At 39.2% G+C, this 19,588-nt stretch overlaps 1 protein-coding gene across 4 annotated transcripts in view; it reads left to right on the top strand.

The window, feature by feature from the left end:
- Positions 1-19,588, top strand: part of RBMS1 (RNA binding motif single stranded interacting protein 1) — a gene marked incomplete at both ends in the record, with an annotated part of 207,814 nt that overhangs the window by 173,297 nt on the left and 14,929 nt on the right. For all 4 annotated transcript variants that reach the window (XM_084252916.1, XM_084252915.1, XM_084252917.1 and 1 more), the window contains 3 exons: positions 590-681; positions 9,410-9,567; positions 11,473-11,552. In XM_084252916.1, the coding sequence (XP_084109042.1) occupies positions 590-681; positions 9,410-9,567; positions 11,473-11,552 (330 nt within the window). The remainder of the gene's footprint in view (positions 1-589; positions 682-9,409; positions 9,568-11,472; positions 11,553-19,588) is intronic.

The raw sequence follows: 19,588 nt of genomic DNA, 5'->3' as shown, positions 1-19,588 counted from the left end.
CTGAAACAGCTATTTTGGGTATTTAGAAGGTAAACCCCCTTTCTTTTGAAGGGAGATCATGAGCTGTATTTTTAGGTAAATATGTAATGATATTTTTAACCAAGAACTAAAGTTTAGGTCATTAATATTTTGGCTATCTCATGATTGTAGTTAACTTGAAAAATAAAGCTTAATCTCCAGATTAAGTTATTTCTGTCCTCTGTAAGTTCTGTTAGGATGGCTCCATCTTTCTTACAGAAACAGTAAGAATGCTGTTTCTCTGAAGTTGATTTCTTTCCTTTTTTTAAACATTGGTTGGTAACTGAAATGTTTTTTTTTTTTTTTTCCTTTTTCAATAACTACAGAACACCTGAGAAAGAAATCTGGAAAAGCTGTGTGTTTGTTGTTTTCAGTTTGAAGGGAAAGTTGCCCATGATAGGTAAGGACGAGCAGATGTAGGAGGTCACAGCTTGGTGGCTGTTTGAGCTTGAGACCTGTCAGGACCTCAGAGTTTTGTTTCTGTTGCCTGATTCATGAAGCAAGTGGAGTCATTTTTTTACTCTTTACATAATCATAAAATAATGCCTTACAACTGTGCTTTGTGTTTCAGGTTATGGTTTTGTCGACTTTGACAGTCCTGCAGCAGCTCAGAAAGCTGTGTCTGCCCTAAAGGCCAGTGGGGTTCAAGCTCAAATGGCAAAGGTAAGTTGAGGGCCAGTAGTGGCTTCTTTTGTCCCTGGCTTTGGTTCTGAGGCTGACACATGCTTTTCCTGTCACAGTTCCATTCTTCTTCCCTCCCACCTAGCCGCCATCGCTTCTAGACAGTGCCTTGTAGTTCCAGGCCCTGAATAGTAGTGAGTGTGCCAGAGACAGCTCCTCATAATTTTATATGTGAAGAGCGGTTTTATAAATGTATACAGTTTTACATAGCATATTATATAACCCCATAATTTAAATGAGAAATTGCCCCAGACTTTCTCCCGTACTCAGGTATTTATGGATTGAAAGTGTATACTGTTTAAAAAAAAATTAATATATCCGTGTTCAAGGAATTAAAATTTTCTAAAATTCATTTTAGAATCACCTAAGAAGGTATTGTATATTGAATGTCATTCTGAAAGAATAGCAGTCTACTTTAGCGCATACTTTGCTATATACATATGCTTATACAACTTTATATAACTTTACTGGTAGTTTCAATACATTGTAAGGTACAGGTACAATTTCTTCTATAAAAAAGTCAGATAATTTTAGACATTGGTTTATTATTTGGATATAAATCCACTCTTAGTAGTCATATAGTAGCTGTATTCATAGCTCATTTTCTATCAACGTAGTATTCTAGATGAGGAGTACTGTTGAATTGATATTTATGCCCATTTTTATTGTCCAAATGTAAACTGGGGTTATATCGTACCCATTACCTGTAGTGTGCTTATGATATTCATATAATTATGTAGCGTTTTCCTGATTTCTCGCCCTGGTATTGTTGTGGAAAATATTTTCATGCATAAAACTCAGAAGTTTGACACTGTGTATTCTCTTCAAAAGTCAAACAGTTTTATATTAGCTTTTTTCTTTATGTGCAAAGGAAAGTAATTTTGTGCTGTCCTTTGCTACATCTGAATCCTTGAGGAATATTCACATCTTCATAAGGAAAGATGATTTAGGGAATATACAAGACTCTGATAAAGTGAATCGTTTCTCTTAAGGCCTTAGGTGGTAACTAAGGACACACATACAGCTAGCGGGAAAGAGATTTTCCCTGAGAAGAAGAATTAACGTAAATAAAGATTTCAGGAATTATGAAAGGGATCGCCTTTTAAAGTTGTCCTTGACTTTTAATATTTTTACAGCTTTGGATTGAGCTGGAATTATTTTAGATCTTTTTGAACTCCAGGGTAAAAAATTAAACAGAAACTGTAAATATTAAGCACCATGATTTTCAGATTATTTGTCCACAGTATTGAGCAGTTCCCTATGACATTGTTGAAAGACAGTGATTATGAGGTTTAAATATGTTTATGAATATACTAAATATATTCAGATACATTAATACATCTTTGAAAGAGTTATTGCAGTACTCTGTGTTGCATGATAATGTACAAAGTGTTTGATCTGCCTCTGTAAACGGGATATTATCTCACAGTTCAAAAATCTGTAGGGTCCAGATTTTTTTCCTCTGTCCATTTGAACTCACTCTGCAGAGCAACTGCTTCTTCCTCTGGTGGATCAGGGAGGTCCCCATGACTTTCTGATGACTCTTATTATTTAAAGAGTCTCCGCAGTTGCTTTTTTCATTTCAGGTCTTTCTGGAATGCCTCTTGATTTTTCATATCCAGACTTCATGGGACTTAATTACCTTTCAATACATTTTCAGCCATTTCTATTTGCCTCAATCCAATATTTTAAATGAAATGTTGCATGGCGAGTCTCACATTACATCCTGAATCCAGTTTGCAAAATGTGGGAATCATGGTGAGATTTTGAAAACTCCGCTGAGAGTCAGCAAAAGGGATGTGTATACTGGATGTTTCTGGTACTGAGAAAAATCACCGCCTATAAAGTAGTTATCTCCTAACTACCTTATTATTTGGGAAGCAGTGTTTTAAAGGTTTATATCCTAACATCATTTAGTATGTGTGTACACACAGGAATATGTAACATGTATTTACATTTTTGAAAACTGTAGAGGAATAGGAAATAGAAAAAGAATAGGCTACATTTCAGGACATTGGGGATTGTGACATAATGAGAAATGGAATTCTAGTTAGCAGTTTGAAGTGACTATATTATTTTCATGCACATATTATTCATGTGTGATGCCTATAACTTAAATGTCCAATCCTACTTATTTTGTATGCCATGTAATGTTAAATCTTTTGCCTTTTCCCTAGCTCAGGACTACTCTAAGAAGTAAGCCTATAGTGGGGATAGTAGCATGGTTAATTTCTTCTGTTTTCTAAACTTGTAGTTTCAAACTCCCTCAGGGTTGGAGCAATGGTAAAGGATGGGAAAGATTTTTTGACCTTGTTGGGGTACACAATACCATCCCATACCCCTCTGGGTTCTTCTGTGGCTAGACAAATAATCAAAACATCAAACAGGATAGCAAAGGAAAAATCAATTTAATGACATATGTATGGAGAATTACAAGGTTGTAAATTCCAGAAGAGTGGAGCAGACCAGGGATATTTATCTAGTGTGTAGGGACCTGGGACATCAAGGAGAGAGGAGGCAGATTTCACATAACACAGAGGAATTTTCCTCATCCTTAGTCTGAAAGTAAAAAATGAGATTCTTAGAAGGAAAATGTTCACTGATTCAACATTCTTGTAGGTCATAAAAGGGGGGAGCAGTGATTGCTTCTTCGATTAGGAAAAGGGCAGAAGTTTAGAAAGTGATTTCTTTTTTGATTAGGTGCAGGACTTAAAACAGAAATTTCTCCTAAACTTCAGGGCCTTCTCTACTCAAAAACAATCTGTCTTCTTTAATGGTGTAATAGACCTGAACTGGGGCCTCAATTGCCCTCTAGTTCCTATACATAGGCGACAGGAGGTCTATTCTGGGCACATTGAGAAAAACCTGTCTGACTCTTTAAGGGAGACAGACCCCACAACCTTGCAATGGTATAATCTGGTGTTGATTTCTCTTGTCAAGGGGGAAAAAAAAAAAGCTAACACTTTCCCCCTAATGCTTTGGGAGATTTCCAGAGATCCCTTAACTTCCTCCCCCGGATCCTTGAAGGTAGGGAATATGTGTCTTCAAGGCTGACAGTCTCAGGGTCTGTCTTTAACCCCTTTCTGCTGGGACTTCTTGCCCTTCAAGGTATCCTCCTTGGAAGGCTGCACCAGTGGCCAGCATTGCCCTCATCTACATTTGTCAGCTCTGTGGGAAAGTAGTTTTGGGTCCCTTCAGCCAGCCCTGTGCCTTTTAAACTTCTCAGGTTTAAGTGGAACATGGTCCATTGTATCCACCTTACTTCATGGTCACAGGTCAAGCCTTGTAAGTGGTCTGTGCACCTGCCCCCCTAGCTTAACTGGTGGTGACAGGGAGCGGCACAGATGGTGAGCCCATTGTTCTCACCATGTAAATGTTCACTGTCTTAGACAGGAGGTGGGTGGTCAGCTAAGCTTCCCAAGCCAGCTCTTAGGCAGACTCTTTAGGTGGTCTGGTTTCTCTGGAATGTGGGAGTGCTGTATACCCATTGTCTCAAGGCCTCTGCAGAAATGTAGATGCCTTCTTTAGAGCACTTTCCTAGACATCTTTTCAAGGCCAGTAGTACTCTTTGTGAGGCATTTAGTCAAAACTGGACTGTGTATAGCTTGGCTCTTGTGTGTTGTGTCAGCAGTGCGCCTTGAATGCCGCTTCCCCTTGGGTTGATCATGAGCACTGTGTTCTGAGACCTCCTCAGGAGCCTTAGTCAATTGACAGAGGAAAAATGATCCCTTCCTCTGAAAAGAAGGAAACATCTACAGGTTCATGAATTTCTTCAGGTTTCTGTAAAATGACTGACCCTATTTTGTTTTTATTATATCATCAAAGTTATGAAAGGTATTTTACATGCTAGAGGGTTCATTATCATGTACCATAGAACCAAGGATAATACCAATGGATATCATAGTATCTGGAGATGGCTGAGCATGTTTATGTTGTTTGGAAAAAGGAGCCCCTGGTACACACCTATTGTGGATAAAGGCAGCCTTTTTTTTTTTTTTTTTTTTAGGTGTAAAAATATTTTTTTTGCGGGGGGGGCAAAGTGTCTATATATGTATTTTACATCATTGTCCATTTTTAAACAAAGTTTGTTCCCCCTCCCTCAGGTTTGGTCCCCATAGAATTTCCTTCACCCGTGCACCATCACCATAGGCCCCTATCCTACTCCCCTATAAGATGTCTCTGGCTTACATACAGGCAGTTTTTAAAAGAACTTTAGATCTGTTTCTTAAGGTTAGGCAATAGGGGATCTACCATCACCCTGAATTAGTCACCATACTCTAAGGTTATGAATATTCACATTGTCATGTATGAAAGGCTTGCTTTCTTATGTAATCAGAAAAAAAATAGGGGGCTTTCAACTAGGGGAGTGGGGGTGATGGAAATGAATTGCAAAATTGCAAATGGAGAGCTGTAGGCAGCAGTGATTATTTCTTATTCCTGCTTTAATTTTCAGTGCCTTGTTTGGTACCTGGCATATGGTAGATATTAAGTGTTTGCTGATGATCGAAGAAGCCAACTTAGTGAGAGAAAAACCTTTCAGCTTGGGCAGATACTGAGAATTAAGAATGAGACATGTAAAAATTTGTTGAGTTCCCTCCATCGAGTACCCTAATGAAACTTACCAAGAGGATTTCCAAAAAGCCCAAGGCTATTCCTATTTATATTACACTTGGCATTTGTCTCAAATGCTTGCATTTTCAAAATAAAAGGTTCAGAATCTGTAAAAGAAGAGAAAAACTCAAATCGATATCAGTGCAACCTGTTAATTCAGTGGTTTCAGTGAGCCTTCAGCAGTACCTCCTTCGGCCTGCTGGGGGGTCAGTGGATCACTGGAAGTTATTTGGCTGGTAGTAAGAGTGCCCTCCTCCCTCTCCTCAGTAAAGAGGCAGTCAAAGGAGCAGAAATTTACTCCCCCCTCCTCGCAGAGGTCCACCATCCTTCAAACCATTGGCATTCACATGCCCATAAGCAGCTATCTGCTGGTTGGTGAACCTATTCAGTACAAGAGAAAACAGATGTCTGGTCTTCCTGCCAAGTCTCTTTCTTGCATTTTAGGAACCAGTCCACATGCACAGGGAGGTTTTTGTTAATTTCTTTCAGATGATGACTGAGTGCTTTCCACCATGCGGGATCTGGGACCCCAGCTTTTCTACTCAAGTCAACATTGGCTTGAGAGGGATAAATGGCTGCTAATGTGGGATCTAGTTTTCTACTTGTTAGAGAAGCCATTGAACCCTTTCCATGCCTAGGGATATAGTGAGGCCCACTGGCCCCATTTTTATGTTTGGCCACCCATAATTTACAGAATAATTATTTTTTCAGACATAGCATTGAATGCAATAAAACAGAGTTATGGTTGTTGCTGATTTTAAAGAAATTAAATTACCTTCATTCAGGAACTACTCACTGAGTGTATGGTAATTAGAATTCATGGACACATTGGGGATTAGATATTTTTGTGGCCAGTGCTGCCAGCTTGGAGTTTCCTCTTGTTTGTTTTTAATTATAACTTTGTAGGCAATGTTTGCAGGTTAAGCCCACCATTTGGAAAGAAAGATAACATTAGCACTAAAGGTCATTCCAAACAAAGAAACCTAATCGATGAAGTTATTACTATTGAAAACAAACACATTAAAATCATAAGAAATACTTACCTGTATTGAATCTTCTCATTTTTCAGAGAATGGATTAGGAGCTCAATTTCTTTCTGGATTTTAATGTTAGCTTTTTATTATTGGTTAACTTTCAAATTGAATCAAGACATTAAGGAACATTTTTATTAATATTTTAATAATAGAAGCATCTAAAACAGATTTAGAAGTTATTTAGTACCTACATTGTCAACCCTTTAAAAATACTTCACCTATGACCAATTCTCCCATGAATGTTCTTAAATATGTGCTTTATTTTTATAATTGTACCTTTAAAAGCCCACAATTTTGTTTCTTATGAAACATTTTAGTGCCGTATCTTTGTCCAGAGTATTTTAATATATTTCAATTAGGGAGTTCCCAGCTTTATTATGAATCTAAGCATAATTCATAAATCTTTGTAATAAGATAGGCTGGATCAGGTCACTGCCCCCACTTCCTTACCCCTCCAAAATTCCCCATTTTATAGAGGGTGACTTTTCATTGCAGCATATGCATGCTGGTGGCTCTTCTTGCTCCTGTTCTCCCCTCACCCACCAGAAGACATGAAATCACACATAACCATGACTTGTATCTATTAAGTCAGAAATATTGTTTCTATATTAAAACAAACTTGAACAGTTTGGGAGTAGCTTGCAAAAATTTACATGAATTTTAAAAGATAAAGCACAGAGACATTTTGCCATTCTAGTAAGGCTGTATTCACCTACAGACAGGAAGGTCATTCTCCTTGCTGTTCGCATTGCTTAAGTGGGAAAGTTGAAGCAGCGATGACTGAGAATAAAAATCAAACTCTTCGCTAACTTTTCACACTGTGGGTTCAGCTTTATGACTTCCGTTTATTTCTCAAGTTCCAGTTCAGTGCCTCGCCCTCTGCAAGTCTTCCCTAAGCTTCCTAAAACAAGCTTCTCTGTCTCCTTACATTGTGGTTTGTACACATCTCTATTTTAGCATTTCATTCATGTTTCCTGCATCCCCTGCTTAAGTGTAAGCTGCTGCGAGGACTGGAGTTGTAGGTATTTTGTACTGACAGCCTGGGGTTGAAGGAGGTGTCTTCTGACTGTATTAGCCTCCAGGGCTTCTTGGGGTCCCACCTTCAGGGAGAAAGGAGCACTCTGGGTTGGATGATTAAGGACCAGATTTCCACAGGCACAGATACAATTTTTTCTGCTCCAAGAACATTTCAGAGACTTGGGAGGTTAGAGTCAACAAAAGATGGCTAATTGAGGATCTGGAGTAATTGAACAGAGTTGGTGGAAATGAGTGAGGTGGAAACAGAGAAGAATTTTTGAAACCTTAATACTTAAGGCCATTTCACTTTCGTCTGTATTTAAAAGCATTTTATCTGTCGTTGTCCTACATTTATTAAAAAAATTTTCCAATTTATATATATTAAAGACACACCTTAAGTAATTGTTAATAGGAGGTTTTGCTCAGCGTAAGATAAGCAGTGGCAACAAAGTAATTTCCTCATTTCAGGTAAAAGCATAGATAGTTGCCATTTTGTTTAGTACTTGTGGAGGGCTAATGAAGAGAAGTATTCATTTTGCCATTGAATATTTGAAATTTTTAAAAGTTTTCTTAGAGCCACCCACACTGAGCGCCTGTGTTCTGAACCTTTGGGACTATACTGGTCACATGCTGCTTCCTCTTGTTGCTCAAAATTTCCCAGACTTTGATAACTTTAATTTTGGGGTATTTGCCCCTTCCCAAGGATATCAGATTGTTGGTTTAAATCTTTCAAGGTAAGTGTAGCATGAAAGATCAGTGTTCACTTTTACTTGCAGATTACATAAAAGGAAAAGTTTCTTTTCAGATGTAGCTAATGCTAGGGTAATTTGAAAGTAGAGACTGTACAGATTCAAACATGCCTATGTTTCACATCTATTTTAAAGGATTGTGCATTTGGGGAATCAAAATACAGTGAGTGGACTATTCTGGTGCCTAATGTTAAAACATCCATTTAAATGGCATTATTGAGAGTGCTTATTGAAAAAAAAAAAAAAGTTTGCACAGTTGAGTATGTAAAGATATAATTCATTAATCAGATCAAAGGAAAGCCTGACTAACAAATATCCTAATCTTACAATTGCAAGGTGAATTTTGATTTGGTAAAAAAAATATTCCAGTTGTCATGTTAGCTTTTTTCCCTAGCAATTTAACACCATACGCTTCGTGAAATAGCAGCTAATGGTGCTCAGAAAATTCAGTTTCTATCTTTGGTTTCAGCTGATCTTACCTCAGCAAAGAAAAAAGTGGGAAATGAGCTAGTCATTGCTTTTGGGAACTTTCAGATGCTTATGAATCACCTGAAAAATCTCATTAAAAAGCAGCTTCTGGTTCTGGGATAGAGCCTGAGATTCTGTATTTCTAATAAGCTTGCAGGTAATTCCATCACTACAGGCCACTGGATCATTCTGAGTAAAAAACAAAACGAAACACAACCAAACCTTCCCCTGTCTACTCCTGAGTTTAGTTTTTCTCAGATTCTAAAATTCATTCTGCCCCATGTTTTTAGTTGTGGTTCATTTAGGAACTCTCCTTTTCCTATCGATGTTCATGACTCAAACAGTAGTAAGGACTCTGCTGTAGAGCAGAGGAAGGGCATTTGAGCAAAGCCCTTACTGGGTTCTAGATGACCTGATCCAGAAATTGTCATATGCCTCTGGATTGAATTATTAGCAGGAATAGCCTCCTGTGTAACAGTGTGCTTGAAATGGACTCCTAAAAATAGTAGCAGAGGAGAGGTTGGTTATTTTGGGAATGCTGCTAATAGCTGAGAGTTGTGGTTCCATGAGGGCATCCTCCCCAAGTCAGCAGCGCCTGCCAGCAGTTCCACTTCCAAATCTGCTAAACATGGCTCTGTGGGATCATGTCCCTGCTGCACAAATTGTCCAAGCTTCAAACACTATTTTCAAGTGTCCAAGGTGACACTTGGATATTCTGTAGTCCCTATGATTTCGTTTTTAAAGGACCTGAGCAGGAGAATGGCTAACAGTTGGTGTGTTAAATATTTCATCTTCTATTAGAAATTAATTGATGATTCTGTTATGTTTTAGCAACAGGAACAAGATCCTACCAACCTATATATTTCTAATTTGCCACTGTCCATGGATGAGCAAGAGCTTGAAAATATGCTCAAACCATTTGGACAAGTTATTTCTACAAGGATACTACGTGATTCCAGTGGTACAAGTCGTGGTGTTGGCTTTGCTAGGTAAGTATGGTGCACTATCTTAATATTACATCAAAAACAATAGTGCTGCTAAGTTTCCTGGAAAATAAAAATAGAGCAATAAGAAAAAATTTGAGCCAGTGTTAGGCAGCCAGTTACACCAAATGTTGGTTTGCATTTTCACAGATGATTTGGAAGTTCATTAGGATTCTTAAACCTAAAATATTTATCCGAACAGTAAACCTTTTGTGACTCAGAACATGAAACTAGCACATGAACAGTAGTTTGAAAGTACAACCTTCATATTCTGACTGATAAGATCGGGGTGCCTATAACATAACAGTTGCAGCCTCCTAAATGTTGCCAGTAAATTGGTGTGTTCTCTCAGGTAAAGATTTGATTCATCATCAAGCAAGCCAGTGATTTAGATTTTTCAGTGAAGTAATTCAGAAAGTAAATCATTGATAGTTATGGCACTAATTTAATCAATTGTGAATCCAGTTCTAACATTTTATCATCTTACTAAAGATTCTTTAAGAAGTAAAATGTTGTAGGTGTCCACTCATTCCATTTTATTTTTAATCCCTTCCTCCCCAGAAAGGATAGTTCAGTATAGTGCTTCATTTGGTTTCTAAAGGAAAAATCCTAACTAGAAGGGAGTCTTGATTTTTGACACAGTTCTGTTTCAAAAGCCCATGTCCGAAACCTGATCTTACTTAGGAACTCATTAATACTTTGATGTTACATAATGTCTACATGTTTTCAGTTATTGACTTTCATTTTGGAGGAAAGGTTTACAGTTATATATTGTCATGTTTGATGACAAGCACTATATGTACCACAGCCTTTAAGATCAACAAAGCTAATCTATTTTACGTGTGAGAAAATTGAGACAAAGACATTTTCATTGTCATGGGCTGCCAGATAATGAAGAAACATCAAGTAATTTGTAAAAGCCATTTCTCTTTGTTAGGCCAGAAAATTTTTTAACGCTAAAATTTTTCTACAGGTCCCAAGTTACCAAAACTACTTGATTTCCAGTGTATATTGTTCATGGTTAAAAGAATCCAGGAGAAACAATGAAGGACTTAGTGCCATTTAAAAATAAATGAATAAATAAATAAATTGTACTGTACTACAAACAGGCAGTGCTAAAATATCAGTAATTATAAAATATGAAAACTGTAAAAATAAAAATAAAAATAAAAATTGTCACCTGTGTGGGTGTTTTTCTGAAAACAGATCACGTTATTTCACTTGTACCTTAAAGATGGAACTCAATTCAATTCCGTTACTTTTTAAAACTGTTACTAACCACTAAAACTAAAGTGAAACTCTGAGTAGTCCAGTTATGTCATGTATTTTGAGATTATTCAATGTTTCTTAAGTGTTTTTAGCCTCCTACAGATGTGGCGTAAGTTATAAAGCTAGCCTCTACTCCTTAGTTACTCCTCTAAAGCCAAAATGAAAAAGAAGTTCATAATTGACTTTTCTAACTTAATTTTAAACTTGAAATTAATATTAAAAAATGACACTCTGATCAACAGTAGTTGTTATCGTGCCTTTGTAAAAGGAAAGACCATCTTTAAAATGACCAATATTCTAGCAAGTAGTAAATGTACAAGTTGTTTTAACCATCAATTTTTTAAATTCAATATCATGACTAAAAAATCTGTTGTTAATTTTCTAACATGTAGGAAAAAGATACACATTTGATATGCTTGATATTGAATTCTGTACGTAATTTGTTTCATTTATGATTCAGGCTGTAGTCTGTGGTTATCAGTTGTCATTTCACAATTAGAAGTACACAAGTAACAGTAAAAGATAGGATAAACTCATTTTGTTAGGTTGTATTTATATCAAATAAACTAATAAGAATGTATTGACATGCACAGAACAAAACTGAAATTGCTAAATACATGTTCTGTTTTTATATGTAAATAGGATGGAATCAACAGAAAAGTGTGAATCTGTTATTGGTCATTTTAATGGAAAATTTATTAAGACGCCACCTGGAGTTTCAGGTATGTTGTTTGTCTAAACTCTTATCAGTAGTCGTTTATATGTGTATAATTTTAGCGCCTGATGACTGTCAGAAACAAACCCTCTCATTTTGTTCTTTAAACGGTATTCCTTTGGATCTAGAAACAAGACCTAAAACCTCACCTCTCCCCAAATGTGGGGTTTCAATATGAAGGAAGCAGGCCCAGAAGCTCACTGACCCACAGTAGCCTGTCCTCTGATGCAGACATTATCCTTTGAGGACTGTGGTGCTTTGCACCCCAGCTCCTACCTTTGTCCTGAACAACTTCAACACGTGTTACTCCCCTCCCCTTACCATCCTATGGCCTTTCTGTCCATTCCCTGGTGGCATCTTCCTTCCAGTGCTCTGCTTTAGGCTACTCTGACCAAGAACATGGTAGCTCAGGAGCTTTTTATCCCAAGATAATGCTCACACCAGCTCTGACTAACCCTGTACTGAAATACAAAGGGGTCCTTCCATTTTTACTCTTCATTGGCCTTTCATTGCCTCCTTCACATCACTACCAGGTCTGGTCACCATTTTGAGCACTAAAACCACTTGATTAGCAACCCTGATCACACCTGTCCAACTTCACTGCTCCCATCATACCCGGGTAGGGAGAGGCTTTCCCAGCATCAACCATCAGCCTTCCCTAAGAGATTTCAAAATTCACCAGCCTCCACTGTCCCCATCCTAGCCTCTACCCCCAACTCTGAGCAGATTTTACTTCCTTATTGATGAATAAAATTGAGGTCACCCGGTGGAAATGCCTATGAAGGAAGGATCTATTTCAGGCATCTCCCCTTGGCTTGCAGATGACGTTCTTCTGTGAGTCTTCACATCATCTTTCCTCTATGCTTATCTGTCTCAGGTGTGTCTAATTTGCCCTTTATATGGACACCAGTCAAATCAACTTTCTGCATCCTCCTGACAGAGACCTACACCATTCTTGCCACCCTCTTCCACTAAAGTTTCAAGGACAAGGGGTTCAAAGCTGTGGCCTTGCTCTGCCAGTTTCCCCTCCCTCGGTTATAATTTCAGTCTGTTGCTTTTTATTTCCAATTAATAACAGGTCTTATGGCAAGACTAAAAGGAGAGAAAAATGTACAAATAAACAATATGAGGATTAAAATGTGAGCATGACTACTATGAGCATCTTTAAAATCATAGAATACAATGAACAAAACTAAGATACTTTATGTCCATAATTTTAAATTATAAAAAAATCTAGGAAAAGCTACTTGTCTTGGAGATGGTTCGGATTTCTGTGATCTTGAACTAGCTGAGCATTGTGTTCCTCTCTAGGCCCTCCTGTAAACCTTTCAAAAGTAGGGTCTTCACTTCCTCACCTCTTGTTCACATGTCAACTTTCCATCTTCCAACTTGTCTCCTGTTGTGCAATGGAAATTGCTCTTGATAAACTTAATTAATCTGTGGGTCTACTACCACAACCTGGGAGGCTTAAGTAGAAGCATATTGTCTCAGTTCTGGAGACTGGAAGTCCAAGGTCAAGGTATCAGTAGGGTTGGCGCCTAGGGAGGCCTATGAAGGAAGGATATATTTCAGGCAGATGACTTTCTTCTATGCTTATCTGTCTCAGATGTGTCCAGTTTGCCCTTTATATGGACACCAGTCATTGGATTCAGACCCATCCTAGATCATTAATCTCCTTTCAAAGTCCTACCTCTAAATAAGGTCACATTCTGAGATACTGCGAAGTAAAGCTCCATCTTGGGGGGAGGGGGTGAGCAGTGGAGGGGACACAATTCAAGTCACATACATCCTGTTTATCAACTGAGGAGGGTCTCCATCTTTGTCATGCTGTGTCTGTCTACAGGGAAGAAACAAGACCACAGAAGAGAAGGAATTAATACAAGATGAGAGGGAAATAGAAGCAGCTGATTCCTCATTTGTCCTTTGATTTCTTTCACCTGTCTCTTTCCCTCTCATCTTGTGTTAATTCCTTCTCTTCTGTGGTCTTGTTTCTTCCCTGTACTCTAATTATTTGTGTTTCCCTGAACTCTATCCTTGGCTCCCAATTCTGATAGATTGTTATTCACCCTCAAAATTTCAGCTACCACTTCTGTTCAGATGACTGTCCAACATTCATCTCTTATCCTGGCTTTTCTCCTGAACCTCAGGCTCTCTGGGTTGAGCCACACTCAGGCTGCCTGACCTCAGTTACCGGCCATTCTTACTTTTTAAGACTAAATTAGTCCCCCTCTCCCTCTCGTCCTCCTCCTTTTCTTGTTGTCCTTATCCCCGTTATTGTTACCAATACCCACTCAGGCACCAAGCCAGGAACCAGGACTGAATCATTCTGGGCATCCCGTCCCCTTCCATCCATCATCTCTCACACACAGTCATTCTAGTCCTTGTATTTCTTCCTGATTATTTCTAAAATCTCCCTGCTCCCTTTCATCCCTCCTACCACTGCCTAGTTTAACCCCTTATCTATCGCCTACACCCTCACAATCACCTGCCCTATCTCTAGTCCTTCCTCTCTCAGAAATCCTCCCTGACTGCAGCCAAGAGGTTCTGATAAAACACTAGCCATGGAGTCACTTCCCCCCACAGAAAATATCCAGGCACCCTAGAGAGACAGGGAGGGGCTTTTGCGTACATCTCCAGTCCTGTCTCCCTCGTGATCCTCTCCACTACTGAACTTCAATTCCTAACACACCATGTCACCACATTTTTTTTTCTCTCACATGATTTCTTCATTCCCTTTATTCTGGCTGCCCCTCCTTATCCTGCATGGACTCTGGGATCAGCCGCACTGCACAGACCTGTTCCAGTCCCCATTGGGTTACCTCCTGTTTGCTTAACACCCTGAGGACACCCTCCTATATCACATGTTAGTCCACTACACTGGAAGCTCCTCAGAGGCAGAAACTATTTTCTCATCTTTCTGTTGTTATGCCGAACACAGTACTTGAACCCATACTAAGCAGCACAAATGTTTGTTGGTTTTGTATAAATTTTACTACACTACACCAAAACAGCGGTACCTGTTGTAAGCTAGCGTGCTTAGTAGCTGGCCACAAACCAAAAAACGTTTGAATTTTTCTTCCATTTGCTAGGCTGTGCATGTATAACCGGTGTCCAGGACTTATTTCACTATAGCCCCAGGTCTCCATTTTTACCCACATAGCTGATTAGGGATTTGCTTTAATTTTCTCTATTTTGTTGAGTCTCACTTCATAGAAAACCTGTTTGTAAATATATGTGATATTAGAATGCATTTTATTGTATAATACTAAAACCTGGTAGCACATGGTTTACATGGCTAAATTTGAGCTCTAATTGCCTACAAGAAAGGTTTTGGAACATAAAATGGACAACCTGGATGTACACTATTCCAGGGAACTCAATCTTAAGAACTTCTGTTTGTTTTGTGTTCCCATCACCAGTTGAGTTGAAAGGAAGAAGGGATGTTTTCATCCTACGACCTAGTAAAAACAAGGGAGAAATTTTCTTACATGGGAGTCTTTTGTAAAACCTTGTGCCATCAGTCTGAGTTTAGTGTCTCTGCACAGTGGACTTCACGTCTCTAGGTAGTCAGGACTCTGAAGTATTATTCTCCTTGAAAGGCTGCTTACTCACCCAGCTTTACTTTCTCAATTAATTCTTGCGTGCAACAAGAAAGTTTGAGAAGGAAAAAAAAAATATATCACATTTTTTTTGACAATGTATCAGTCTGAAATGAGGTCTACCAGTTCCCTGAATGAAAGATAGAAGTTGGACAACTTTCTTTTCTCCAAATGACTTCAACGAGGTTGTGTCATTTAACTGATGTCTTTGAAGTGGGTTTGAAGACTCTTGGTCACACCCATTCAAGGGCAAAAAAGGCCTTGGTTTTCAAACCACTTGTAAATGATTATAGGATTCTTTGCACCTTTGCAGCTAGTTAAATAGCTGTTCTACTTGTAATCAGAGCTTAATTTTACACCACTTTCTAATGCTGAATGATCTTTCTTGTGTGTTAGTCTTGGTTCCCAAAGTACAAGTTCTTTGGCAGCAGGGCCTGTGTTTTAATTTTAATTTGTGCTAGACACAGAAAGCCTGTGTGTGGCCCTGTATCATCAGAGGTTACTGAGTGGTGTCCAAGAGCATTTTCATGTAGAACTCATCACAATAATCATGGCTATTTTGAGGACCTTTCTGGATACCTATTTGCAGATAAATGAAGTTGAATTGTCTCTAGGCAGGAGTTGGACGCACACCCTTCCAATGAACTCAGCTTTTCCTCAAAACTAACAAAAACAACAAAAAAGTCCCCAGTGGACTTGAGAACCCACAACACAATTTGAAACAGTTTTCAAATTCCTGGCCTTTTCCCCAGCCTTTTTGTACACGTAATACTAGAAATATCTTTGACTACCAGTCTTTCTCCCCTCAAATTACAGGGATAGCTATTCCAGAACATGGTTTCTCTGTGGAGGGTATATGATTATATTCAGTAGAACCAAATGAAAAACAATATTGTCAGGCAAAGGTAAATCGAATGAGCCTGCTTTAATATTTAAATAATGTGTGCTCATTGCTCAGCTGACATAGCATTTCATAAATACACTCAGGGGATGGTTTATTTAATGATGCAACTTGTTCAACTGGCATAAGCTGAATTATCCAAGATGGTTTCTGTCAGAGTTCTCAGACCCTTGTACGAATGGCAGTTTGCCTATGGACATTGGCGCTAAGCACAAAAATAAAACCCATCTGAGACAGTCCCCCAAAAAATATTTTGTGAAAATGAGTAAAACTGAACAGTGACTCAAATGTGATACTTTTAAGTGACTGGAAGGCTAACAAGCAGGAAGGCGTCAGCTCTGGACATGAGTTGTCACATCTCATCTGCCAACAAGTTTTTTCATACCAGGGTGATGTGGTTGGGTCCCCCATGCCTGACATACTCCACCCGGGTCTAGGGCAGGGAACACAGCATGGTCCCTCTCTATAGTTCTGTAGAACTCCAACATATCACATCACAATTTCAATGCAATCTATTTTCTGAAATTGCCTTTTCTAAAAGACTTGCGCTTCTACATCTGATTTTACATTTTTTTCTAGCAAATTTACTTATGTACATATAGTTTATGTTGAAAAACTTCCTCCTATGACCTTTCCTTACACTTTTCAACCAATCTCTCATTTTTTCCCTGAAAACTTGAAGCGTTCTCTTGTCCTTGGATGTGCCTTAGTTTTGAGTGTGAACTGATTTGCAGTAAAGTCAGATTTGCTTGAGAGGTCCCCAGCCAGGGTAAAAGAACCAATGACTTCTTTGTGAAACTAGGTAAATTTTTATAGAGGTTTACAATAACTGCTTCATATTTATTTGATTGTGATGGTTTACATCACAGTGTGTCTTAGAAACAAAAGATGGGAAGTTTTAGTTATGTAGAATTGAGTCCAAATTAGGATACATGCCCAAGGCAAAAATACTGTCACATGGCCATAGTCCGGGGAATTGTCTAGAAAATGCTTCTCTGGTACTTTCCTGGAAGAGTGCGCGGTGTCTGAAAAGACGAACATCACATGTGATCTGGGACTCGCCCTGTGCCTGTTCATTTGCCTTGGTGGGAAGCCTGCACACTCTGTGACAAAGGCCATATGTGTCCTTGCTGGTGCAGGAGGCAGTGTGAACCCCCATTTCTCTTCCTGGACCTCTCCATGACAATAATAGAGTTTGAAGAAGTCCCTGTGTGCACAGGGGAGAGAAATGGGTGGGAAAGTCCAGTCGTGGGGTTTGCAAGCGCTGATGGCTGCTCGGGGCCATGTTGGCATCAGTGTGCCTCGGTGCCCAAAACTCTGTGTCAAGAAGTAAGTACAGCGAGCTGTCTTGTGAACCTGGCTCTAGTCGAAGGCCTCCACCTGTTGTACATGTCCTTTTACATCTCCTAACTGCAGGTTAGGCATGTGCCTAGCAGGACTTGAAAACAGTGCTGACGCGCATTTCATAATCCTTTTATAAGTGATTATTTGGACATTGTCCTGTGCCAGGAGGCAGAAAAGGCAATGTTTAGAGGGAAAATTATGATTCTAGTAAAAAGGTTGGAGATCTTTCAGAGGTTTTTTTTTTTTTATTGCCCATTTTGTTCCCTGAGTGTTTATCTTAAGCATTATTACTCTGTAAAAACAGAAGGTTTTGGCAGCTCTGGGACAAAAGCAATGCTTGAAGATGTGTGATACCCCTGGTACCTTTAGGACAGTGTGATCGTACCTTTGGGATGATTGTGTTTGTTTCCCTCTCCCAGTACACATGGCCTGCAGGCACCTGCCCTTGAGATGCGCTCTCCAGGGACTCCACTCTCAGGAGCAGTAGCTGCCATGAATGTAGAGATGCTGCTGTAGACCTGGGGGTCAGTGGGGTGAGATCTGAATCTCAAACTCATTCTTCACCAAGGAGGGAAGTCTAGTTTTTAAAAAGTGCCAGTGTTTTAGCCAAAGATGCTTTGAATGTCTGGCCTATGACGGGGCTGCCTTCAGGCAGTTGCTGATACCGTAGATCACACCCAGCCCCCCACAAGCCCCTCGAATCAGCTTTAAACCTTTTTGCTCTCAAGTTCTGCCAGTAAGGAACAGTATACAGTGGAGTAAGATTTTATTAAAGCCTAAGGATCTCAAGTGGATGATGTGTTACTATGGAAGTTTTCTAAAAGGCATTTATTTGCTGGTAACTTTATCCTTAACGACAAGTTGAACATTTCTTCATTCTCTGTGAAGCCAAGGCAGCAGCCCTAGCCAGCTCATTAAATCTCGAAGAATCAATTCTCACGAAAACCAGCCAGTCCCTTAAAGTGTAATCAATTCTCATGAAAACCAGCCAGTCCCTTAAAGTGTTTAGAAGGTTTGAACCAAAAGTTTTTAAGAATTCAAAGGCAAGGAGCTTCAAATTTTGAGCTCCTCCTGTCCTTGTAGTGTAACAACAGCTAATATTCTAAGGACTGGGGTGGGCAATATTCCTGTGCAGTAAGTATTGTTGCCATCCTCCTTTCACACATTATGAAACTAGAGGCATTGAATAACTCGTGCAGTCACAGGCTAGTAACAAATGGCAAAGCCAAATTTCCAATCCAGAGAGACTAATAGAGAGCCAGTGTTCGAACCTCCATACAGTCTAACCAGCAATCTAGCAGTGGGCGCTGGGATTAAAGAGCTAAGGCGCATACACAGATGTTCATAGAGCCGTAGTTATGGTGACAGAAACTACACATGATCCTTTTTCAGTCAGAACGTTATGTAACCATTACTTCCTGAAACTAATTGGCAAGGTAGGGAAATATCCGCAATATAAAAAGCAGAAGAAAAGGATGTACTGTTGCAAATACGGCAAATAAATATAGACTTAGAAAACTAGTAAATTAGAATATTAACATTTCTGATGGGATAATGGGAAAGAACTGAAGTTTTGTTTTCAATCTAATGTTAAATCATCATTTCACAGATAGGTAAAGCCAAGCGGAATGTGAAAACACCACATAAGGGTCAGCAGGGGGAGGCATGCATGGAGAGAAGCTTGGGGTTGAGCTGCAGAATTTGATTAGAAACAAGAGGGGGCTAAAACAGAAAACAGTGTTGCTCACACCAAAAAAACCTATTGTGTCTGTAAATTGAACTCTGTAAAAGAAGATTCCCCAGGTAGAGCCCCAGTTACATGTTGTTAGTCGAGGAATTTTGTAAGTAGCTAACCTTATTAGAAAGAAAAGCTAATTACTGTTGCTGACTGAGCTAGTTTTCCAGACCTGAGAAAAAGCTTCTGTCTATACCTTTTACAGAATGTTGGCTTGGATAAAATACTGTGTAACTGGAAAAATGGGAGTTGGGAAGTAACAATTTCTCAAGCTATAATGGCTATCAGTATCTGACAGGAAAAGCAGGGAGAAGACTGCTTAGAACACAGTGAGGAAAATCTCCACTCTGCACATGCTGCAGAGAACTCCTGGTCCTCTGAACCACTGGTCTAGATGAGCCTGGAGGACTTCCAAGAGGCCAAATCGTGATGCACAGCGCTTAGTCAGAGCAGGATTCTGGGAG

Source organism: Talpa europaea (assembly GCF_964194135.1).
Source record: "Talpa europaea genome assembly, chromosome: 1".
In the NCBI taxonomy this organism is placed as follows: Eukaryota; Metazoa; Chordata; class Mammalia; order Eulipotyphla; family Talpidae; genus Talpa; species Talpa europaea.
This window is presented reverse-complemented; position numbering and strand designations above follow the sequence as displayed.